The sequence below is a fragment of the Anser cygnoides genome, chromosome 19, assembly GCF_040182565.1.
Source record: "Anser cygnoides isolate HZ-2024a breed goose chromosome 19, Taihu_goose_T2T_genome, whole genome shotgun sequence".
NCBI lineage: Eukaryota > Metazoa > Chordata > Aves > Anseriformes > Anatidae > Anser > Anser cygnoides.
This window is the reverse complement of record NC_089891.1, coordinates 8,940,024-8,963,298: the sequence shown is the minus strand read 5'-3', so window position 1 is coordinate 8,963,298 and position 23,275 is coordinate 8,940,024. Positions and strand designations below refer to the sequence as shown.

Below are 23,275 nucleotides of genomic sequence, written 5' to 3'. Positions count from 1 at the left end.
CTAGTACAAAGTCATTCAAACCAAAACACGGGTGAAGGTGGATTTTATAAGCACTTTGAAACAGCTAACATTTGTTGCTATGATTTAAATAGGTCCTCGAGGAGAAAAAAAATACACAGAATCAAGGGTTCACTTATGTTTAATTAGAGACTGTTACAAAGTGGTAGATATACATTACAGATTTGTATATGTTAATTAACCATTCTTGAAGCATACGGTTCCCAAGGGATGCAAGTGATGTTAACTCCATATTCTCTTTCAATCTTCTTTGTAAACTGAATGCTAATAAAATTAAACTATGGTTACTGTTACTATTATTTACATGCACGAAAATGATGCCCATACTTACCGATTTCCCACCTTCTGGAATTAAATTCAACATTAATATTTTGCCACTTGTCATTTTTCAAAAGATCAGTGATTCCTTCCCTTTCATATCACTTACACAAAAGGTGGATCAAGTTACAAGAAAAATGTTCCTGACACACTAACTTCTGTGGCTGTATTACTACTGAGAGGATACTTACTTCAATTGCATGCTTTAAAATACCTTAAGAAGGAACTAAAAACTGGAGTTTAAGTTTGCTACACAGTGACTAGAATCTCTGAAGGGGCGATTTGGAGTCATTAAGCAGAAGTCTAAAGTAGTGTGAACTGACTCACTGCTGCCTCCTGACTGCATCACAACTGGAACGACTTTGAATTGCGTTAGACTGGACAGCTGCTGAAACAGTGCATCAGAACCTGAGCTACGAATTAAGACTGCTCACCTGATTGTGAAAGCTCAGATTTCATATTTTGTTTTGGTCCCATCTTAAAAGAAAAGAAATTCTACCAAAAAATTCTGTAATTATTTGTCAAAGTTTTGCAGGGAGATGACATTCTACCATAGTTCGTGGTCTAGGACAAGGGGAAATGGTCTTAAACTAAAAAGAGGATAGATTTAGATTAGACATTAGGAAGAAATTCTCACTGAAAGGGTAGTGAGACACTGGAACAGCTTGCCCAGAGAAGCTGTGGATGTCTCATCCCTGGAGGTGTTCAAGGCCAGGTTAGATGGAGCCATGGCCAACCTGATCTAGTGGGAGGTATCCCTGCCCATGGCAGGAGGGGTGGTACTAGATGATCTTTACGGTCCCTTGCAGCCCAAGCCATTCTATGATTCATATTAGGATCTATTCCAAAGAAATGTACTTTTTGTTGATGAAACAGAACACCACTACCCTTTAGTTATTCCCCATTCACTCCCAATCTGGGGTACAAGTAGAGCAGGTCAGCATTCAACCACTGTCAAAACTGAGACTTCACACGGTAATTCAGCAGCCAAAAGCAATCAGTTACTTATTTCAACTCATTACTGAGCAAATCGCCTTGAAACCTGATCCCCTTGAAACCTTACATTTTGGTATGACGAGCTGTGCCAACGTTGTATGAGACTTCAAAATTCTGAAACAAGCAATACTGCTGGAAGTGTCAAATCACTTACGAAAACAGAGTATAAAAGCATTCATATGAACTGGCAAAACTAACGTTTCTGTCTGGCTACCACACTAGTACACAGTCTTCCAATATTTTGTTTTTATATAATTATCCACCAATGATTTCAAAAGCCCTTCAAATTCACTGTGTGATGATTCACTTCACTTCACAAGTGTATGTTAAGGCACAGAGTTTCACAGCTTATGAAACTACGCTATGTGCCACAGCACAGAAAACTTTCATCTCCCACGCTGATAACATAGAGATGAGGTACACAGGGCTTAAATAAAAGTAAGCTAATAAACCATAGAACAAGAAGCTCCCAGCTTACAAGTACAGCAAATTAAAATTCTGTTGGCAGTAGGCAGTAATTAGCTAAAACTAAAGAAAAATCTAAAGATTACATTACTGCTACAGTCTTAAGAACAGAAATGCTTATCCCCCAACATAAAAGCCAATATAATACCCTGTAATTGGTTCACTGATAAAACAGCCTTTTATAACAGGCACGATACCAAAGAACTAACTTTGATTTAATATCTTTATGTTTTTCAGTAACACCAAAGGCAACTTGTTAAAGTTCTATATTAAATTTTCCTTGTGCTTGCAGATATTACTGACCCACAAGAGTAGTTAAAATCATTACAGACCTTTAAAAAAAAAACAACAAAAAAACTAGACGTTCACTCACTACTGAAAACAGTAGTAGGTAAGAAAGATACATTGACATTTCAGAGATCAAAATTCCCCTTGTACTGAAATGGTATCATTTGAACATATTTCAAATAGAAATGTCAGGTACTTACAGATTAAACTAACCTGTACTGGCAGTGCTGTGGGATATTTCTTCTCTACCAGTAAGTAGCAAATGCTGAAATTCTGCTGCTAGTTGACAAAAACACAAATTGTATTAAACCAAGGAGTTTAACCCATAATTTAGTTTTTCATTAAAAAAAAAGCTGCCAACCTTCAATTACTGTAATTTGTTGCTTAAGAAAAGCATAAGAAGTCAGGGCAACTATAACATTTCTGGTATTTTTGACACAAAAGCCAGAAGTTTAACAAGGTAATCCCTTTGCCTAACACAAATATAAAGGAAATTACAATACTTACATTGTCATGGTCCTTCATTAAATAGTCTCAAACTGTTTTTCTTATTCTAGACTTTACCAATGAAAGAGCAAAGTGTATTTTCTTCGACTAGAAGCTAAAGAATTCAGTAGTTGCAAGTATCACACTCTTCTACAACACAATGAGGGGGGGAAAAAAAGATTCTGCATGAAATTTTTCTTTTAAATCATCATATAATTCCCTACGTTGGGACACAATGAAATAATTTCCTTTGGTTGCATGGCATAGTGTTTGGTAATTCAAAATTACTATTAGCTAAAACCATTTATAAATATTGGTTACTAAGGGCAGAAGAAGCTGACCCTCTTTCTAAAAAGCACCTGGGACCATGGTTAAGATGTAGACAAGATTTACAACGAAATTTTAGACATTAGAAACTTGAATCTGTTATAAAGGTAGCTAGCTAACAGATATGCTGTAACTGCAAACAAGGTATTTTTTTTTGGAAGCTTTCAGGCTCTCAAAGTTGTGTGCTCCTTTGTTTTTAGTCGAGATGTTACTTGCACGAAAATACTACTGTTTCCTCAAAACATTCTAACTTCCTTAAGATAAGTTCAAGACTTATTTATGGAGAAGTTAAATTCATTATTACGGAAACAGCAGTGCTGCTGATTGTTCCTACTGCCTGTAAGAACAGCCTACAATAGAGCCTGTAACAATCAAACAAGTTAGTGTAAACTTGCTCAAAAGGTTCAAGTGCCTCATTACTCACAACAGTGAACAGATGTGTAAATACCAACCCTCACAGAGGGTCATCATACAGTCAATACTGACTCATCGGAATGATCAGAACAAAGGATCGAAGGATAACGTCCTGGACCACATGGTTCAAGAAAGGATATAGCTTTCTGCAAAAGCAGCACGCTGAAGTGCCCAGCTCCCTCAGACAGACCTTCCAAGTACTTTCACATAACACGAGTGTATTCACTATACACCACAATCTATAAATACTGTACTTGAACTGCATTTTCTTCCAGTAGAGCTTTACCAAGAATCTGCCTTCTCTGACAATCAAGATTGTATAAAACTGCTGCTTACAGAATAAAAAAAAACTTCTCAAAGTTCTTTTCAAAACTTAAAAAAAAAAATAATCAGTTCTGTACATTACACTTCAGAGTCACTTTTCTATCTTGATCCTCTCAAAGGCTGCCTCCAAGGTTTTCTTACCCCCAAATATCTACCTAGCCCAGCTCCAATAGAAAAACACAGTCACCAATGGCTACATTTTTATAAAACCCAGTCACCACCAATACTTCTCTGGTCTGAATACTTTGACAGAACGTATACACAAACTAAAAAGTTCTTTTGGAGGTAGCCTATTTCTTAGAGTATTATTTAAGGGCCACAATCTTTATTAAACATGGCACAGAATACATCACACAATTCTACAGCAAGTCAAAACTTCATGTGTGATGCATACTTTACATGCCACATTTCTCATTCACTTCTCTTTTCAAGACCAGTGGGTACAAATTCACCCAATTTAGCACAATTTCAGTAATTCCTGACCTTAGAAAAAAAAAACCTCAAGTACCTCTACATAAACTTAAATAAAACCAAACTTTCCAAAGCCTATTTCCATTAATACCTAATATAATAGTCAGGTGACTAAAATATTATCACTGAAAATTCCACGAGCAATGAAACGTACAGCTTTGTGATATACAGACTGCTGCAATACTGAAAGCTGCAATAATGACAGCACGCAGAAGTGTCAGTTAAAAACACACTACCAGCCATCAAAATAAAAAACAGAAATAAAAGTAAAGTTTTTTGGAACTATCCTCCTTAGATGCACATGAGGCAGGGAGGAGGTCACTAACAGAACTTCAGTAAAGGAGCATGATACGAGCCTTTTGCACTAGATGAGTATTTTACAAGTTGTTTTAAAGAAATGACAGGGCAACTGGTCTAACAGCTGAGGACATATTCCCACCTTTTTAGCAGAGAGCCATTATGCCATCCTTGTGACTAGAAATACAGCAGTACTTTCACATGTACCTTTTAGGATTAAGTACAAAGCAAATGGAGAACACATTAGTTGCTGCAAATTTAAGCATAAACATTAGTCTGTGGTAACAGATCAGAGTAACATGGATATAACCTGATTAAAGCTACCAACACCCAAACACAGAACAAAAAACTTCTGTCCTGTCCAGTCCTTTCAAGACTTATGGAACGGACAGAAACATACACAATGGAAGTGAAGAACGTGTGAACTACAAGAAAACCCTGAGCTAAAAGCCTTAATCCATACAGCGACAGCATGGAATTGTCCTAGTGTCAAATGTGTCTTTCAGAAGCAGTATGAAATTCATTTTCCTGAAATTGTCCAAAAGCAGTTTCAAGAAAAAAAAAATCCATAGCAATGTGATGCTAAGAAGTACCACGCTTTGTGAGCAGAATATGCAAAGCCACAAAGAAACGGCTAATTTACTCCTGAATATTAGTACACACAACTTAATAGCAACAATGAAAACCAGAACTGCATTTTTGAAACATTTTTCCATGAACATAACAAACCTAGTTATCTTCAGTAAAATCAGATCAAAAGTTTAATCTGAAAACATATAGCTCGGAGTATCAATTCATTAGATATAACCCAAGCGTGGATCTAAGTAGGGTACTCCATTATAGACAATACAGCATTTGTGCTGAATTTCAGCTTTGTGTGCTGAAAACTGAATATAAGTAGCTGCATAAAAACTACCTCGTGTTGCATGAGTCTTAAATGGAAACTGATGATAAAGTTCACTACCATGCATTTGAAATTTGGCTATTTTTTCATCTCAAGCCTTCACAAGATAAACTTAAATCAAGAAGTACAAGCCATACTGAAAAATATTTTTGGTTAAATGTTTCCTTAGATATTCCAGGAGAAGTAAGAACTAAAACCAAATGCTCCTATAGACCAAATATGCGAAATAAAGACTAGTTGCAGTAATGTATCTTAGAGTTGTTCTCATCTTCACTGTTATCAAGTACAGCATCACAATGAGAATTAGAAAAGCAACACCATGCTTACTAATTACTTTGAAACAGTTCACAGAGGATGTCAATTTTCCAGTCAGAATAGACTACTTGGGAGACCCCCTATAGTGAAAATGTAAAGGGCAGAGTACAAAACGAGTACAACAGGAGTGTGAAATCCATTCTTTGAACTAAAGAAGAATTACAACTCACTTTATCCTTTAATTAAACTTGCTGAAAATCACAAGTGGGTCATTATTCAGCACAACCTTGAAAAAATGAAACATTTTGCTCATCAAAAAAATGCCACAAGTTAAAAAAACACAAAAAACAAAAAAGATTTAAAAATCTGACTCCAATGTTTGCTAATTCAAGAATTCCATTGCTGACAGGCTGCAAGACCTCCTTGGTCAAAATCTGTTCTTCTGAGGCTGAAGTTGTCTTTAAGTAACCTCAGTCATTCAAAACCAATACATTTCAGAGTGAGCAGTAACACTAACGCTAGTTTTTCACAAGGGGTAATATTTTTATTTTTTTTTGCTATCTACTGAAGAAAAGTAGTAACTTCAAATTCCCATATCCTTAAGCAAATTTTGGATATGCAACAAAATTCCTCCAGGTTTCAAGGAAATGCAAGCATTTTCAGTACATCATTGCAATAGACAAAATATTAGGTAGTTGGGTGTATTTAAGTGACTGATGCAAAGGTTTTCCTGAAACTGATGAACTGAAACATCTGTGGTTTTGATTTCTCATTCTTCCCTTCTACTTTACAAACTTGAATATCTACTTCTTCATAGGGCTCTACATTAATATTCATTGTGGCACAGCTCACAAATGCAGCAGTTAATATCCTCCTCCACAGAAACCGTATTCTGTAATTTAGGCTACGCAATTTTGTAACTAGTAATATCACTTATTAGCTAAATACCTAAGTATTTTAAGTACTTCAATAAATACATCTCCCCAGTAAAGGAAACATGAGTAATTAACCTTTACATGCCACTACTTCAAAGACTACACATAGTCACATTACCAAAACCAAAAACCAGTACAGCACAAACACAATGCAGGGAAAGGGGGCAGGGTACAGCGTGGCTGAAGGACTACCTGACCAGCCATGAAGGAAACACGTTCTGTAAGAGAAATGGTACCCAAACATCTTACAACACATTCCCTCCCCCTAAGACTCTTAAAAACACAGTGATAATAAAAGGATAAATATTAATATAGAGCCCGTCTACCAAAAGAATAAAAAACCTAAATTAAAATAAATTTAGGGGCCTTCACCAAACTTGCTGCAAGTTTGGGGACATAAATATCCAACAGCCATAAAGCTGTGAAAGCCCCTGGAAGGAATAAAATAAATCCCACTTGCCTCAGACTGAACAGGGCAACACTGAGACTCTGCCTCAGCCTGTCCTATGGCAGGGCTATAGGAAGAAGAAAAATTTAAGTTTTAGAAAAAACATGACCCAATTAAGTGAAAGACATGCATTCAACGTTAACAAAATTCCAGTGATCAAGCAAACAAAAGGAAAGGACTGCTATATCACCTACTTTGTTAGACCAAAACAGAACTTTTTTGTAGTTCGCAGCTAATTCTGAATTGCACAGTTCATTTTGCTCTGTAACTTGATCAGTGGAACATAAGTCAGTTGTTCCGGGGCATTTTTTCCATAACCAATAGTATTTTTTTCCATTACCAATAGTAGTTACTGTTCTAATTCACAAAACGTTGAGTTAAAGATTCCATCAGCCACTGAAAGTGTTGACCCTCACCTTAATTTTTATGTAGAAGCTAGACCGGTACAATTATTAAGACATTTACTATTTTAAAATGACATTAATTACCATTTTAAATTGCAGCCCCAGCTCATGGACTGGTACATCAGTCTTAATTTAACTGAAGAGTCATAATGCCCTTCTTACTGTTTCTGAAACTCAAGTAATCTTGGTATTTCATTTTTTGTCTTGTATTTGGAATTATTTGATTATTGTAAAATAACTCCAGGTTATATCCCGTACACTTTTATCTTGTTTTAAGAAAGCAAGTTATAAAATTCTGTGCAAGTATCATTCAAGACATCCATACACCGAAATAACTGCAGAAACCATAGAAGGCAGATGCAGCTGAATATGTTTCTAGAAGCTTGTTTATGTTCTCCCATGCATGCACAGAGCGAGGAATAGTAATCCACTGAAATCATTAGATATACATCCCAGCCTCAAATTTATTATCAACGCCTAAAAATCTCATCTGTGGAAGGAAAAAAGCTCCAAACATTTTAGAAAAAAATTTTGTCCATATAAACCAGACATATTTTCAAAATTTTATTTAAAACAGACTTTGCAAAAGGTAGAAAGATATCCTAAAAGAAGAACAAAACAGTCATATCAACATGTCTGAAAAACTATCACGGGCTCTTCTGAGATTACTTCATGCCAATTTCAACCCTTTAACTCTAAAAATTAGCAAATATACAAGATCAGCCTCATAATGATATTGAGACACCATGCATGAAATAATTTAGAACTTCTTATACGAGTCCCAGATGCCATACACACTAAATATCTTGCATAAGCATTTTTCCCACCTGTGTCTAAACAGTTTCTTGCAGCCTGGTTTGTTTGATTTTTCATATTCAACACTGACATTACGTTCAAATTTAAATAAAAACTGATCAAAAGCCATTTGCAACTTCTCATTTCACTATGAGATCTGCCACAGGAAATTCAGGCAACAACTGAAATCAAAGCTTCTGCCCATGTGATTATATCATCACAGTCCTGTAACAGATATGTTTTGCTGTACTCATAAAGCCTTCTGCAACCCCTTCCCAGGGGTTGATGAACTAAAGCAAAAAAAAAAAAAAAAAAAAAGGTCTGCATGGCTGCATGACATTAGGAATTTTGCTGGCAAAACTATGCTGACTAAACTTTGTACTGTAAACCAAGCCTTAGTCTTTATACAAGCAATTAATACATTCAAAAGAGTTTTACCCTTTTTTGGGAAGCACACCATAAATCCAACTCTCTGAACATTAAGAAGCAGTATCCAAAGAAATGAAGGCAGGGACCAACAGACAACATATGCACTGAAATACCTGCCTGTTTTCAGGAGAAGAGTACGTACAAGAGACACAAGAGTAACTAGAGATAGCAACATCGCAGCTCTTATAGCACAGAAATGACAGGAGCAGGAAAGGCAGTATCCACGTGAAAAATCACAGAAAAACTGTTCACCTGCTTGTTGCATATTATTAGAGTACCATACAAATAACACGTGGCAGTGCTTAGTTAAGGATTATAACAATGTTATTACTAAGAAAAACTCAATTTAAAATGTGTCTGCACTGTAAGTCTGCATAGTATTAGCTACAAAATGATGCTATTATTGGAACAATCACATTTACTATTTAATTGGGGAAACTCTTAATAAAGACAACTTGCAGAATATGCTGAGTTAACAGTACGTGCAGTAAGGTTTTCAAGTACTTTCCCAGGAAAGGTAGGGTTCTGAAAACAACGTACCAATGAGTTACAGAAAGACACCAAAGGGAGAAGGTATTTGCTTTACTAGGGGCAGGAGGGCCAAGCATCCTTACAGCAGCAATATGATCTTCAGAAAAAGCAAGACGTTTCATAGTTCTAAATGCAAAAGTTAAGATCAATTTATAATGTATGAATTTTATGCATAACATTACAAAAAACATTAAATGCAAGACACTAAAAATCTCTCCAGTGCTTTGTTTTGTAGTTATCCTTATTAGATAAAGAAAAACAGAAGAAAACCAGAGTATAAGAGCATTGCCTAAGCAAAACAGTTTTATCTGTTAGACTTTTGTATAAAGCAAGATGAAGAGCTAACAAAACATCTGACATCAAGGCCCACTCAGCACATTTGCAAGCCAAATAGTGCACATCTGACAGGTGACCAGCAGATAACCAGTGACCAGAGAAAACTGCTTCTCAACAGAGGCTTGGAGTTATGGTCTTAAAACTGCTAACCATTTCAGAAAAAGTGCCTGACAATTCTTAATGGTTAAACTAAACTAATGCAATTCAGCTGGAATTAGAATGTACTGGATGCTCCAGTGCCTTCATGAGGTATTCCATGACCCCAAGTTTGAAGTTGAGAGACAATGTAGTATAGTAGCTGATCTGTATTTCTGAGCAGCTAATAGAATATGGAATAAAGCCACATGAAGTACTTCAAGTTTAGCTAAAAATACACCCATGAGACTTTCAAGTGAAAGAATCACAATACTCATTATAACAACTAGGTAAAAAAAATCCACCGTCAACAAAAACACATATGGAACTTAAACCAATACAAAAATACTGAAACTCTTTCTAGCCTACGCTAAAAGAGGAGATATCCCCATAACCTAAGTTGCACAAATAAGGCTTGAGGCTGGAACATGTATTTAAAGTTGACCTGCAAATGAAAAAATCATCACAACAGGTGGAAAAAAGGAGTGAAAAGACAAGGAAAGCTCTAGCTTCCGTTCCCTCCAAAATGTCTCCCCCTCTGCATTTTCATTCTCACCAGAAATATAACACGTTAACACAGCAATGTTAGACATTCAGAGAATTACAGTCTTGATGGTCATCTGTCCTTTTACTCAGAAACAGATAACTAACCTGTATGGGTAAGATTTCTCTGTGATAGCTGTAATTAGGAGAACTGATGGAAAAATCTCCTACTCTACACATTTCCATTAACTGGCTCAGGAAACTTGGCCTGAGCCAAGCTTACAGCCTGATCACAGCACATAGTAGAAGGCTCATCCTATAGGACGATGTGAAATTCTGAACATTCTGAAAATAGAAATGCAGCATGCAACATATTACTCTATTCCCCTTAGTTTCTTTTGCACACTGAGAAGAAAGTCAGGTTTCTTTTTCTTGTTTGCAGGTCAACTTAAATACAACATCAACTGGAAGTCACTCACCCATGTGACATGCACCTAAGCTTCTAGAAATCTTCATCTAAAAGGCTCCTGAAGTTCATATGCTTTTGCACATTTAAAAAGAGTCGGTCAAGGAATGAACTAACAGGAAACATCTTGCACTAGCATGCATCTTGCAGCAATCACTTTTATATCCTACAAATAAGTGCCAGGACTAGAAATCATTTAAAATCATTGAGGACAAGAAAGCACAAATAAGAAGCATATGCCATCATGAGAAATTACAACCAAGAGTTAAGATGTGCCTCCTGCAGCCTCATTTTTGATGCGTCAGTTAATAAGTGTACAGGTCTTGTCTACTCAGACGTGCAGCTAAGGAATAACTTAAGCTTTAAAATAAGGAATTGAGACTTTATCAAAAAAGCACCAATAATTGTGTTCATTACACCAACAGCTACCGTGGCATGCATCTGTACAAACCTTTCAGGCAGTGGTCCACAGCTGGTCATGAATGAAAAGGCATATAAATTTTTCTCTTCTTTTATTACAATGAAGTTTATAACAGTACAGAAAAGTCACACGACCTTAGTGGGTCAGTTTACTTAAACCCTGGAACAGGAGGAACTCTAAATACATTAAATATTGTTACATGTTCAGACTTAAATGTACAAGTAGTTGGGAACAGTTACAGCCCTCACCAAACTATGTTGGGGACACAAAGTCCAACAGCACTTGAAGTGCTGTGAAGGCATCATTTCACAAATAGCAACATAATGTTACAGAACTTGCCTTTAAGGTGGTATGTTCATGTAATTCCAGCGCCTTCACAATTTAACGAACCATATTTACTATACTTCACTTCTAAAAACCTAGATGAAACATGAAAAAGAAGCCATACAGTATAAATTGCAACATCAGGAAAAGTTCCTGTTATTATTCCAAATAAATTTTCCCATGTAAAATAAGAATGTCCAATAGTTCCTTGCATGTGGGGAAGATACTTATTTTTTTTTAAAGTCACAATGAAGCCTTAATTGACGGAAGCTTGGCTATATTAACAGCACAAGATGAGAAAAGGTTTAATCTCCAAACCTATTAGAGCGTGTGTAGTAGCATCAGTAGCGGCCACCTTGCGACATTACAGGAGGTCTCATTCCCATTGGAGGACGAGGAGGTCCACTTTGGTAGGGGGGCACCATCGGAGGTCCCTGACCATAAGGAGGCATCGCCCCAGGAAGATATCCTGGCATGCCCTGGTGATGAGCACCATACTGACCTATAAACAAAATATTTAAGATGCAAAGAAGAATTCATTTTGCAAATGGACAAAGCTGTTTTTCACAGTACGTCACTAAGTTTTAAAGAAGTTACAGCAAATACAAATCTTCTAGAGAAAAGAAAACTAGGAAACTTGTGATTACCATGAGGTGGCATGGGAGGTCTCATCCCTTGTTGCTGTGGAGGAATTCCTGGCTGTGGTGGCATCATACCTCCAATTGGTCCAACTGGTGGATTACCCAAGGAAGCTTGTCCTGGCCGAGGAAGATTACGCTGGTATTTAGGCAACTGTGCCCTTCTCTCTTCCTAAAACCAGGAATAGACAACCATAACATGCTGTAAGATAAACTCAGCAAAGGCAAAGTAAATAAATGTAGCAAAAGTGGATTACAGGTACTGAACTATCAGTATCTCAGAAATTCTAGGTTGCTGCCAGTAAACATTTCACAGTAACATTTGGATTTTTCCCCCTTCTGCCAAAGTTACTGCATTAATATTGGCTAATTCAGTATTTTGCACACAACACAAATTCTCCTCCTCCCTCAGCTGAGGAAAGCCTTTTCCTCACAACAAGATGAGGCAAAACAACAAACGCAGATCTAGAGATATCCGAACTAAAATTAAGTTTCACTTGTTTTATCCATCAATTCCTGATTTCTGATTGCTGTAATAGCACCAAGACCACTTCAAACTGTTAAGTCCTTTGTCTTACACTCATTAGCTGCATCTATTTAACTTCAAGCTTAAATCACAAACAGAAATAAACTCCAAATCGTATTTTCAGTTGAGCAATTCCCTATCACCAGAAAGGTAAGACTGAGATCTAAAACAGGATCATTGCAGGATGGCAATCATCACTTCTCAACCAAGGACATTTTCTCAGCATGTGGTTCTGTTATATTAGTCCTGCAAGTTTTGCAATCTCACCAATATTAAAACATTGTTATACAGAACATAGAAAAAATTCTACTTAAGTCAGCCATATCGGCATAAACTGCACTTTCTTTAAGACAATTAAAATATTTTAACTTACCAGCGATATATCCTCATCTGGATGGATCAACTTACTGGTTGCACTGGTTGTCGTAAGGGTAGCAGGCTTACTTGTTATAGATGTAGCTGGCTTAGCTGCAGTACTGTTTGTTGTGCTAGTGGTTGAGGCTGTAGACTGTGTGTAAGCAGGGAATGTAGGCTTGGGGGGTTCTGTTGTTGTTGCAGGTGTAGAATTCAAAGGTTTGAAATCAGTACCAACTGGACCTGGAACAGCCGCTGCAGCCTGTGAAACACAGAGATAGATCAATATTTATTTCTTAAAGCATAAGAAAACTTAAAAGATGTCTGCTAGACCTCTGAAACCTTCCAGTGAGATACATAATTAAAATAAGCTTGACAAAAGTAAACTTCAGCCTTATCACATACTAAAGCAACTGAAAACAAGACAAAATAAAACCCAGTATGTACGTACATATATATATATACACACACACACACAGGAAAATCTAAAATTTGCAGGTCAAAAGCCACAACTAGAAAAAAGAAACAACAACAAAAAAATCCTATCAAAATTTTTACCTCAAATACTGAGTTTGGTAAAATGTCTTAAATCCTTCATAAATCACAGATTTATTAACAGCCTATAAGCATAAATTGTCTCACTAAATTATTAGCAAACTTTAGCAACCATTAGTTTAGAGCACAGCTCAGTGTTAGCATTTATTAAAATTAGGTATTTTAAAAATGTTTTTATGAAACATTTAAGAAAACTCTATTTTATCTTTTAAGCATTCTCTCCAAAAATATTAGTGTTTTTTTTGTTTTGTTTTGTTTTGAAGTACTGTATCTCTCTACAGACCTTTAGTATCATTTCTGAGTGAAGAATCAACTGAAGGCAGATGAGGTCAGATCACTACTGATCACTACAGATGCCAGCATCTCATCTTTCCTACTTTGTTCTTAAATTAAAATTTTTAAACAAGAAAAGTTGGCTTTATCAGGCTCTCTCTGAAGATGCACTAATCTTCAAAGCAAGCTTTAGTTATGAGAGAATGCTTTTGTTTACAGTTATTCTATGAATTCTTTGCTGAACTTTCCTGAAAGTATTTCCATTTTTTGCACGTAAAGCAAATCACAAAATTCCCTACATTACGATGTACCATATTAAACATTGAACTAAAAAGCCTTCACCATGCATCAAGCTAACCACTGCCCACTAAAATGCATTTAACTGCTTTCATGCCTTTTTAACCCTTTAGAACCAGGACACAGCATTTCATTTTTTCACTCTAAGAAAAATTGGGCACTTTGACATGCTTATTTCTAGTAAAATGCAACTCACAATCAAGGACTCTGCAGTTTTACCAGCTAAACATAATCAGGAATACAACAAATTATCTGAAGATGTTTAGTCAATTTTAGATTTTACAGAACGGTCCAAAGGGTTAAGTTGCAAAGCAATTTGGTTTTATCTGTGACTTCCTGCGTACTTGTGCTGTGCTAGGAAACAGAGCGTTAGAAGATGCTGACAGACTTTCTGAATTGGAGGAAGCTGTACTTGAGCTTGTGACAGGTGTCCCCATCTGTAGCATAAAAGAAAGGAAACAGTGAAAAGTCTCCAAACAAATGGGTGGAAAGTGTCCAGATGAAAGGATTTCTTATGCTAGGGGCTGTGCTTTTGTAAATGAGCATCTTCCCTGTAGAAGTCCAAAATGCAAATAGGACACTATGAAGTTTTCTGCAACATACTCGGGAGCAAGTAAAAACTTATACACAGCAAGTAAAATCAAAACGTAGGTCACAAGCCATTTTAAGGCTATAAACTCCCACTTCCCTCCCCAAAACATTTAAACCAAGCTTTACCACCTTAGTTAACTCAAACTTTGTAAAGCAAAAGACCTCATTCAGACAATGTTTAACCCAATTTGAACAAAACTACAGAATAAATTAGTCCTTCTATTGGTAAAAAGCCCATTACGAAAAGAACAAGGGAGAACAAGTCATGTCAAGATTTCCACTTTGGAAATGTTAGGGTAAGTTCTATACAAGCAGATTCCTGTAGCTGACTAACACCTCCCTTCACCCACCCAAAGCACCCTTATAATGACAACTGAAGGGGTTAACAAACAAAGTGTTTTGCCTACTCCTTTCTTCCCCACTGCTTACAGAACTTCAGTCTGGTTTCATGGCTGTTGTAAGACAAACAAAAGAATCTTTTAAAATTCATTCAAACACTACACTGAATTAAGAATCAACACAAGCAAGAAATGTAATCAGTTATTTCTCAGGTCTCCTCACTGTTGACACAGTGGTAATTTGAAGACGATAGCAACAGATTCCAGGCTATGAGATACCTTACCTGCCCTGCACTCGGAAAGAGTGGTTTAGTAACTGGAGGCTGAGGGGTAGGTGCTGACGCAGCAGGAGCTGGAGGTCTGTTAAGGATGCCTGGTGCTGTAACAGGCTGTGCTTGTGTCATTGGAGGCATCCCAGGACGAGGACCAACAGGTGGCGGCATACCTACAGACCACAAAGAATCTGTAATGACTCACACTCAAGGAAGGAGCAGTATTCCTTCAGAGGATTCTGTTGCCAGTGCTCTTTACAATCAAGTCTTCTCTAAGGAATATATATTTTTAAGGCAACAGTAAAAGAAAATGTAACAAAGTGTAATGCCAGCAGTCAGTCACCATATACAGCAAGTGCAAAAGGCAGAGGTCACGACCCATTTTAAGACCATCAATTTCCCTCCTCCCTCCCCCAAACAAACAAAGTTCTACCTTAATTTACCCCTAAACACCAATAAACGTCCATGTATAGGCAGTACCTCAAACACTTCTGAGCAATACTGAATCAAGTCATGTTTTCTACTACAATTTCACTGATAGAAGATAGTTATGCTCTCAATAAATCAAGGCAATTAACTCTGTTTTTAGCACGCTGTGCCTATGCTGCTCTAGGAGAGGTTGAGACAGGAAGTTAACAGCTCACATGGCTTCCTACACATTACTGTGCAGCAGAACCAGGCTGTAGCTGTCCCATTGGCTTGCTTCCTCCTCCAGTGAGAAATCTGGGCAAACCAGCAAATCTCAAACCACCACCTTCTGAACACAAGGCTGTTTGAGAGCTACAGAAGTTCAACAGGTCTGCTCTAGCTATGGTATGATCAAAATTCCAGTTAATCTCTTTACAGAAGTATAACATCAAGACTATTTCTCATTTCCCACAACATTTTTAAAAATAATTTTAATTATAGTTTTCCAGCTGCAGCCACAGACATTAAAAGAGAAGAATGAAGAGAGACTGGGCAACACGAAAAACAGGGAAACAGCAGTAAGAATAAAATTATATTCCATTTTTTTCTTTCACAACAGTACCAAACCCAACTACTTGTAGTCAAAAGCCACAAAATAATCACTTCACCTTTGCACAAGAGTGGCTTCTGCAGCAATCCATCTGCATCAAGGTGGTAGCATACATATGTATATTCTTTATAGAAATCTTAACTCTCAGCAGAAATAAAGTTTAGCTCTCACCACAGTATGCATTTGACAGCCCTGACCTACCTGGTGGCATACCAGGCATAAGAGGTGGTATTCCTGGCCCAGGGGGCATCATTCCACCCATCGGCATCATCCTATTGAACAAAAAGCAAGCATCAGTAAGAACATCCATGATGAACTGTTAAAACAACTGGCACATACCTGTATTAGATTAAATACAAAAATAATTTCAGGAGGCAATCCAAAAACAGCAGACTCTAGAGAAGACATGTTTTTCAACAAGAAAAAAAAGAAAACACACAGAAAACCTCCAAACACTTTTCATTTGAACTTTAACTCTTCAACCTTTCACTTCGTCTGTTATCAGATTCCAGAACTGGCATCCATCTTGGTATATATTTCAGGATATTAGTTTTGGTACTGTGTTCTAAGAACCTGATATTAATGTACTCAGAAAATTTGCATGTAGGAAAAACAGCAACTGCAATCACACTAAAATTGCTGTACTTCTGGTATTATACGTTTCTGACACCGCAAGTCTATTTGTGATTTTGGCACCCTCATACTATTTTGACTTCCTCTAGCGAGTGGCAGACAACCCAATTCTGTAAACGTAGGCACAAAACATTGATAAAAACAGAGACTAGAAGATAACAAGGCTTCTGGAGATTTAATTACACTAACTATTCCCTACACTCAGTATAGACAAGTGTGATTTTTTTTTATTTTTAAATGAGGAATCATTATTATTTTTCTTTCACGTTAAAAACAGGAGTGTTGTTTTTTTTTTCCAGGCCAAAATAAGAGTGTATTTCCTAACAGAAAAGTGGAATTTAAATCTAAATGATTCTTTTTATCCTTATCTACCAAGCTACACTGCAAATTGTGTTCCTCCTCTAAACTACACACACAACCCTTAATATAAGCAAACTGCTCCTACGCAGGGTGGTAACTCCATTTAAAAAAATTGACAACGACACTAAATGCTTTTAAATTGGAAAACTATATACAAAGAATTCCTTTGCAGGGAACAAACCAAGTGTAGTTTAAGTTTGCCTTCATTTTTCCAGACACTCGAAGCTGGATTACAGGAAACAAAATAAAGGAATGTCTATTACTTATATGTTTGCTAGATAGAGCAAACTAAACAGACACGCAGCATTCGATTGAGTACTAGATCACAACTATGAAGCAGTTTCTATTTTATGTAACAGTCTAGAAACATTTACTGTTGCCATTTCAAAATCAAGTGAATCATCATAAAGAGGTGAACTCTGCAAAGCAGCTTGCTACCCAGCCTTACTAATCTAAACTTGTCTACTACTGGGAACAAGCAATCAGATGCACTAATGACTGGGAACATAGTACTATCACCCCTCTTTCTGCATTCATGGTTGGAGAAAGCAAATTCAGTCTTGCCATCCATTTTGATAACCGTCAAAAAAAAGAAAAAATGCTGGACACTTGCTTCCTGCTGCCACAAGGAAGATCACTTTCTAGAAAACTGCAGGGGCACGGTTAGAACTAGTGTCATGCTAAAAACTAAGCTGCTCCCCAGGTCCTAGTCCCTTTGCTCATTTCTAAATAAAAGGTCATCAGGTTAATTTAGCAAAAGCTTATGTTTAACCAGGTAAAAGCATAACATAACATTCAGTGATTTTTTTTGGCAAATTCATTTGCATGTTTTACTAGGTAACATTACAGTCACCTAAAGGTAATAAAGTTTAAGGAGGACTAAACACCCACAAGCTTGATAAAATTCTTTTCAGCTTCCACCAGAAAAGTTACAGTCATGAACATCCACAAGATGTTTAAGATATGATTTTTAAATTCAAAGACTGTTAAAACAACATTTGTGTTTCAGAAGAGAACAACCTCTCACCTTAGTGAACTTTAAAACTCAAGCACAAAGCTCCTGCAGCAAGTCCTACAGGGTAAAGGACTAAGCACATAGAGCTGTACATATTCAAGAAAGGATATAAATCCCAAAGGGCCTATTTTATTAATATACTGTAGAATGCATTTCTCACAATATGTGGCTTTGTAGTAACCATTTCAATGAGTAAAGTTATTTCTTTATTATACAACAACAAAACCTAACAAGACATTATTCCCAAACATCTCAGCAATATTCAGAGGTTTTCAGTAAGACAGTTTCAATCTTATCAAATATATGACATAAAATGGCATAATGAATGTACCTATAATTACGTTAATGAGATGCTTACATGTTTCCACCACAAAATGACTGCATGTATTTTCTTTGTTGATGTAATCTGTGAAAATTTATGAAAAAATCAAAAATCTAACTATGATTTTCCAAACACATTATGATAGGGTACTGTGTAAATCCCAAACAAACATAAAAACCAACATCTTACTCTTGCCCAAAATAAAATTTTTATTCTCATATTTAAAGAATAAATTTAAACTATTCACTATATATTTCCCCAATAGGTTGGATGACCGATAGCCAGATGCACATTTCTGTAATACACAAAGCAGTGGTTCCCAGAAGGCTTTAAACCAACAAAATAAAATTTAAAATTGTTACATTACTAAAATTAGGAAAGAGGCAACATACTTACATATAAAGTCATACTTCGACTATACTTCTAATGTTGGTTTATAGCCACCTAGATTTTTGGTGCATCCTAATATTAAAGTCACAGAGTTCACAGGTTCCTACATACGTTTTTCTAATTAGCTTTACTGTTTCTGTGACAGTTTAAAATGCACAGTATGAAAACGTAGTATTAAATCTTTCTAGCTACTCACCCAGGTGGCATCCCAGGCATCACTGGAGGCATGCCAGGCATCATTGGTGGAACACCTGCCATTAATGGCGGTATACCTTAACAAAGGAAAAATAAATTTTATACAACTCCAACAATATACGGTCTCTCACAAATCTAATCTAATAAACTTAGACTGAATAAATGTTTTACAGGAAGCTGTAAAAGATTATTTTTTGAATTAACACTGCTTACAAATGATGCAATATAAAAGAGTATCTGCAAATCTGCATGATTCATTGTTCCCTGTCCTGCAAGACACCAAGTGTAAGCATTCTTAGTAGAGTCTCCAAAGAACAGGCCTCGTCATTGCAGAAAAGATCAGAAAAGGCCAGCTTGTAATGTCATTAATCAGAATTCTTTCTGCAATGTATTTGTAACCTGTGTATAAATTGCCTGTTGTATGTTAGCAGACTCTAAACACACAGTAGCCTTCCTGCTCTGTATTCCTGAAATCTTATTACGAAGGATCACAAACAGATGTGACCTGTGGATTTGTGTTTAAATTACTGATCTGCCTTAATAACAAATATATTACATATACCTTCAATCTAGATGCTAGTATTAGAAATCTTCACAAAGGAGAATGTGCACACCTACCCACTGTGGAAGGGTGGTGCGTGAACCTGGAGAAACCACATATGTGCACCTTACAAAACTATTTTAATACCTTTAACCCTAGAGTTGGAAGGAACAGATTATTATTCCAGCAGTGATTTGTACTCCTAGTCAATTTTTCAGTACCTAGCTCCAAAATACTATCCTTACCTGGAGGCATCCCTGGTGCACCTGGCACAGGAGGCAAACCTGGTTGTGCCATTGGGGGAATGTACCCCTGCTGTGGCTGAACTTGCTGGGGTTGAAATGAAGTTGAAGCTGCAGATTCATCATCTTCATACTCATCAGAATCATCTTGTTGTTTCTTTTTCTGGCTTTCTGCTAAATAATACAATGCATATGGTCAGATTGAAAGCAAATTCATTTTTATCTGGAATATATTATTTGGAACAAAAGTAATTTCAAATCTCATGTTCAAAAACTCACAGACTTACAGAGAAGTAAAGCTAAGTGAGCCTACTATCATCCATACAAATAAAAATGAAAGGAAAGTGACTCCACTGTAATAAACCTCAACATAATAGGGGTCTTCCTTCATGTCAGTCTCTGGCTGTTCAGAATAAGCCAGAACAACTCAAAGGAAAAGCACACTTAGAAAGCAAAGAAGTTGAAGTATTCCTGTATCATAAGAGTACTATGATTCCTAGCCTTTCCTCCAAAAAAGGGGAAAAAAAAATCACCATCCCCCTATTCACTGGGTAATAGTTTTATTTCTGAACAGGAAAAGAAAAAAAAAATGTATCTCTTGACATTTGCCTGCCATGTAGGAAGACAGAAGCTGCAGTTAGGGATGTATTAACCCAGCCCTTACTCTTCCGAGGAGCGAGAGCTGTTTCACCCAGCTTAGTATGAGTAAGACAGACACAGGAAATCTTCACACAGGGGTAACACTTAATGAACCAGTTTTCAACATTTAAAAAAACCCCACCACAGAGGAAAAAAAAAAAAAAAAGCAGCAGAAAACCCCACTTCAAACCACCAAAAACAGTTTTATACACAAAGCCTACACATAATGAATTGAGAGGCAGACAAATACTGTACATAAGAACAACATCTGCCTGTTATTTCAAGACAAATACTACCTACTGTATGGTTAAGATATATTGGTCAACCTGGATAGCAGACTCAAAGAATATATTCTGAAATATATTTAATTTAAGAAGTGTGCTAAAAAAAATACAGATAACTAGCTAGATCATATTTTACCCTGAGTTTTTTGTTCAAGTAACCTTCTCCGTTCCTCCATATCTTTTTCTGGAATGCCCTCCATGCCATAAATTTCCAGTTCAATGTCTGTTCTTCCAGGAATAGCATTTGGAACAGCATCTATTGTTTCTTTATGTACCTAAAGAGAAAAAAGAAAAAAAAAAAAGTCCTCCTGACCACAACTCAGGTTACATTCTAAATTATTCCACCAGTTTACTGTCAAAATACAAAAGCAACATCCTTAAAAGGAAGAGTCTCTCTAGCCAACCATTTTCTTGGTACAGGGCAGCCATCACTGTTGGCTACTATTAAATTCTAAAACTAGTTTATAGACTTTTCTTTTGAACACCAATGCAACGCAATTCCTTCACTCCTACATCTTCAAAGTGACTGCAAAGATCTCTGCAACATACTCACCAGAGAACTGCTGACACAGCAAGAGCCCTGTCCTTGAAACAGAGCACTACCATCTTTCCCTCATCAGTTTTCATGATTGTGGAAGCCCCCAAAGAACACATTTTTAAGTTTATTAATTTAAGTTTATTAATTCCAATTTTAAATACTGTCAAGGAAAGTTTTCTGTAAGTCTAGAACTTCTTACCTGCATGCAGTGTATAGCTAAACCAGGTCCCGTATACAATTTCTTATGACATATATGGCATTTAAAGTGCTTTGCTTTTTGATGCTGTATAAGGATTTTTTCATCATCAAAATCTCTGTTACAATACCTATTGAAGATTGTTAAGGAAATATTTAATCCTGAAAGTGAGTTTCTACGTCACACTAGGCTAACTAGCATTAGTGTTACTATATTTTTTTCTAAAGGAAAAAAAAAAGCAGAGAAAGCATCTCTAAGCTTTCATATCAGAACAAGTATTGCACGGATGTCTGAAACCAAACCTCCCTCCTCACACCACCCATTGTTTCCCTCTTCAGATAAGTTACATGTGTCAGAAAACTGACAAGATGTGTACACACGACCACAATCATAATTTGGATCCATATTATTTGACAGATGAGTTTCAAGTCCTAGTTATTTCTAAGCAGACTCCTTCCTCTCTGCATACTTTAAGGTTTTTACAAGTTGCTAAAGCAGTAAAGGAGAAACAAATGGGAAATCCGCAAAAGGGAAGCAAAGCTAAATACTCAGGAGAAGGGCCTATTTAATAAAACGCAACAGTAACAAACGTTTATAACAGAGAAAAGGATAGTTTAAAATTTTTTTCCAGTCATCCAGCTACCTCAAATCTTATGACATTACGTGATTAAGTAATTAATCTATCAGTCATTAAACAAATTTGGTTTTAAACTGAAATATTTTAAGGAAGAATTTTCCAGACTTCTGTGTGACAAAAGAGACAAACCGCTATTTTTTTCTGCAGATCAGCATTAATGTTTCAGTGAACACTCCAGACATCTTGCTAAGCAAGACAGACACATTTGTTACTAGTGTGTCCTTGCTAACACAACGTGCTCCCCACTTTCAGCAAAACTTAAGACCTATTAGTACCTGAAATAGAAGCACAGCTGCCATCCAACATAAACCGGTAAATGATCTCAAAGTAGATTATAAACTCCTTTATTACACGGTTTTAGATTCGGCAAAAACGTGAGAGAAAAAGTAATCCTGTAATCACCCTTTAAAAAACAAATTACAAAAGACTGATTTGAGAAAAACCGACCAATATTTCTAGATACTGAGAAACTGTACGGGATTTTGACGCAACGATTACAAATTTGGAATTCTACAATTAGCTCTCAAAAGATCTCTTTTAACCAGGCCTGCCTCGCTTTATTTATCCAGCAGGGCTTTCCCCCGTTAGCGCCCCCCCGTCCCCGGGCAGCAGCGGCCTGGCGGCGCGGCCCTGACGCGAGGAGGGAGGACAAGGCCGCGGGGGGGGGGGGGGGGGGCGGGCGAGGGAAAGAGACGCTGAGGAAGGGCACGGAGCAGGCCCCACGCCGGCACTGAGCGGCGCAGAAAAGCAACGGGAGCAAACCCGAACCGAACCGTGACGGGACCAGGGGCCGAGGAGCGATCCCCGTCCTGAGGCAGCGCGGTGGGGCCGGGCCGCGCTCCCCCCCCCACTCCCCTCAAACAGACGCAGAAGGATACCAGCACCAAGGCTTCAGCTGCTTCTTCTTCTTACGGCCCATGGCGACAACGCCCGCGACCTAGGCAGAAAAGCAAACAGCCGAACTCCTTCTTCCCTCCTTCCCTCCCCGCCAAGCCGCAGCTCCTACACCAGCCCCTTCCCGGAGGCGAGCGAGGCAGGCACAAAATGGCCGCCACGCTCCCTCCTGGCGCTGCCGCCGCGCTCCCAGCATGCACCGCGGCGCGGCGGGAGGGGGCAGCCCACGTGACGCGAGCCGGCTGTGCCCGCCGCAG

At 37.4% G+C, this 23,275-nt stretch overlaps 1 protein-coding gene across 14 annotated transcripts; it reads right to left on the bottom strand.

Moving 5' to 3' along the window:
• Nucleotides 1-123: 123 nt before the first annotated feature.
• On the bottom strand, nucleotides 124-23,205 carry ZNF207 (zinc finger protein 207). 14 transcript variants are annotated; one of them, XR_007163530.2, is made up of 15 exons: nucleotides 23,003-23,205; nucleotides 21,491-21,617; nucleotides 20,890-21,028; nucleotides 19,834-20,004; nucleotides 19,049-19,124; nucleotides 18,499-18,546; nucleotides 16,334-16,404; nucleotides 15,127-15,287; nucleotides 14,258-14,350; nucleotides 12,808-13,050; nucleotides 11,918-12,080; nucleotides 11,589-11,772; nucleotides 11,286-11,365; nucleotides 6,959-7,013; nucleotides 124-2,364 (listed from the first exon to the last, which is right to left on the bottom strand). XR_007163530.2 is itself a non-coding variant. In XM_048064621.2 (13 exons), exons 1-12 carry the CDS (start codon nucleotides 23,041-23,043, stop codon nucleotides 11,612-11,614), a joined length of 1,494 nt encoding a protein of 497 aa, XP_047920578.1. In that variant the 5' UTR covers nucleotides 23,044-23,205; the 3' UTR covers nucleotides 11,021-11,365; nucleotides 11,589-11,611. The 14 variants fall into 14 exon arrangements, 8 of the variants coding, with proteins under 8 accessions (XP_047920578.1, XP_047920577.1, XP_047920579.1 ...); XR_010825848.1 differs by having other exon boundaries at nucleotides 124-2,361; XR_010825846.1 differs by having other exon boundaries at nucleotides 11,286-11,772.
• Between the last annotated feature and the right edge of the window lie 70 nt (nucleotides 23,206-23,275).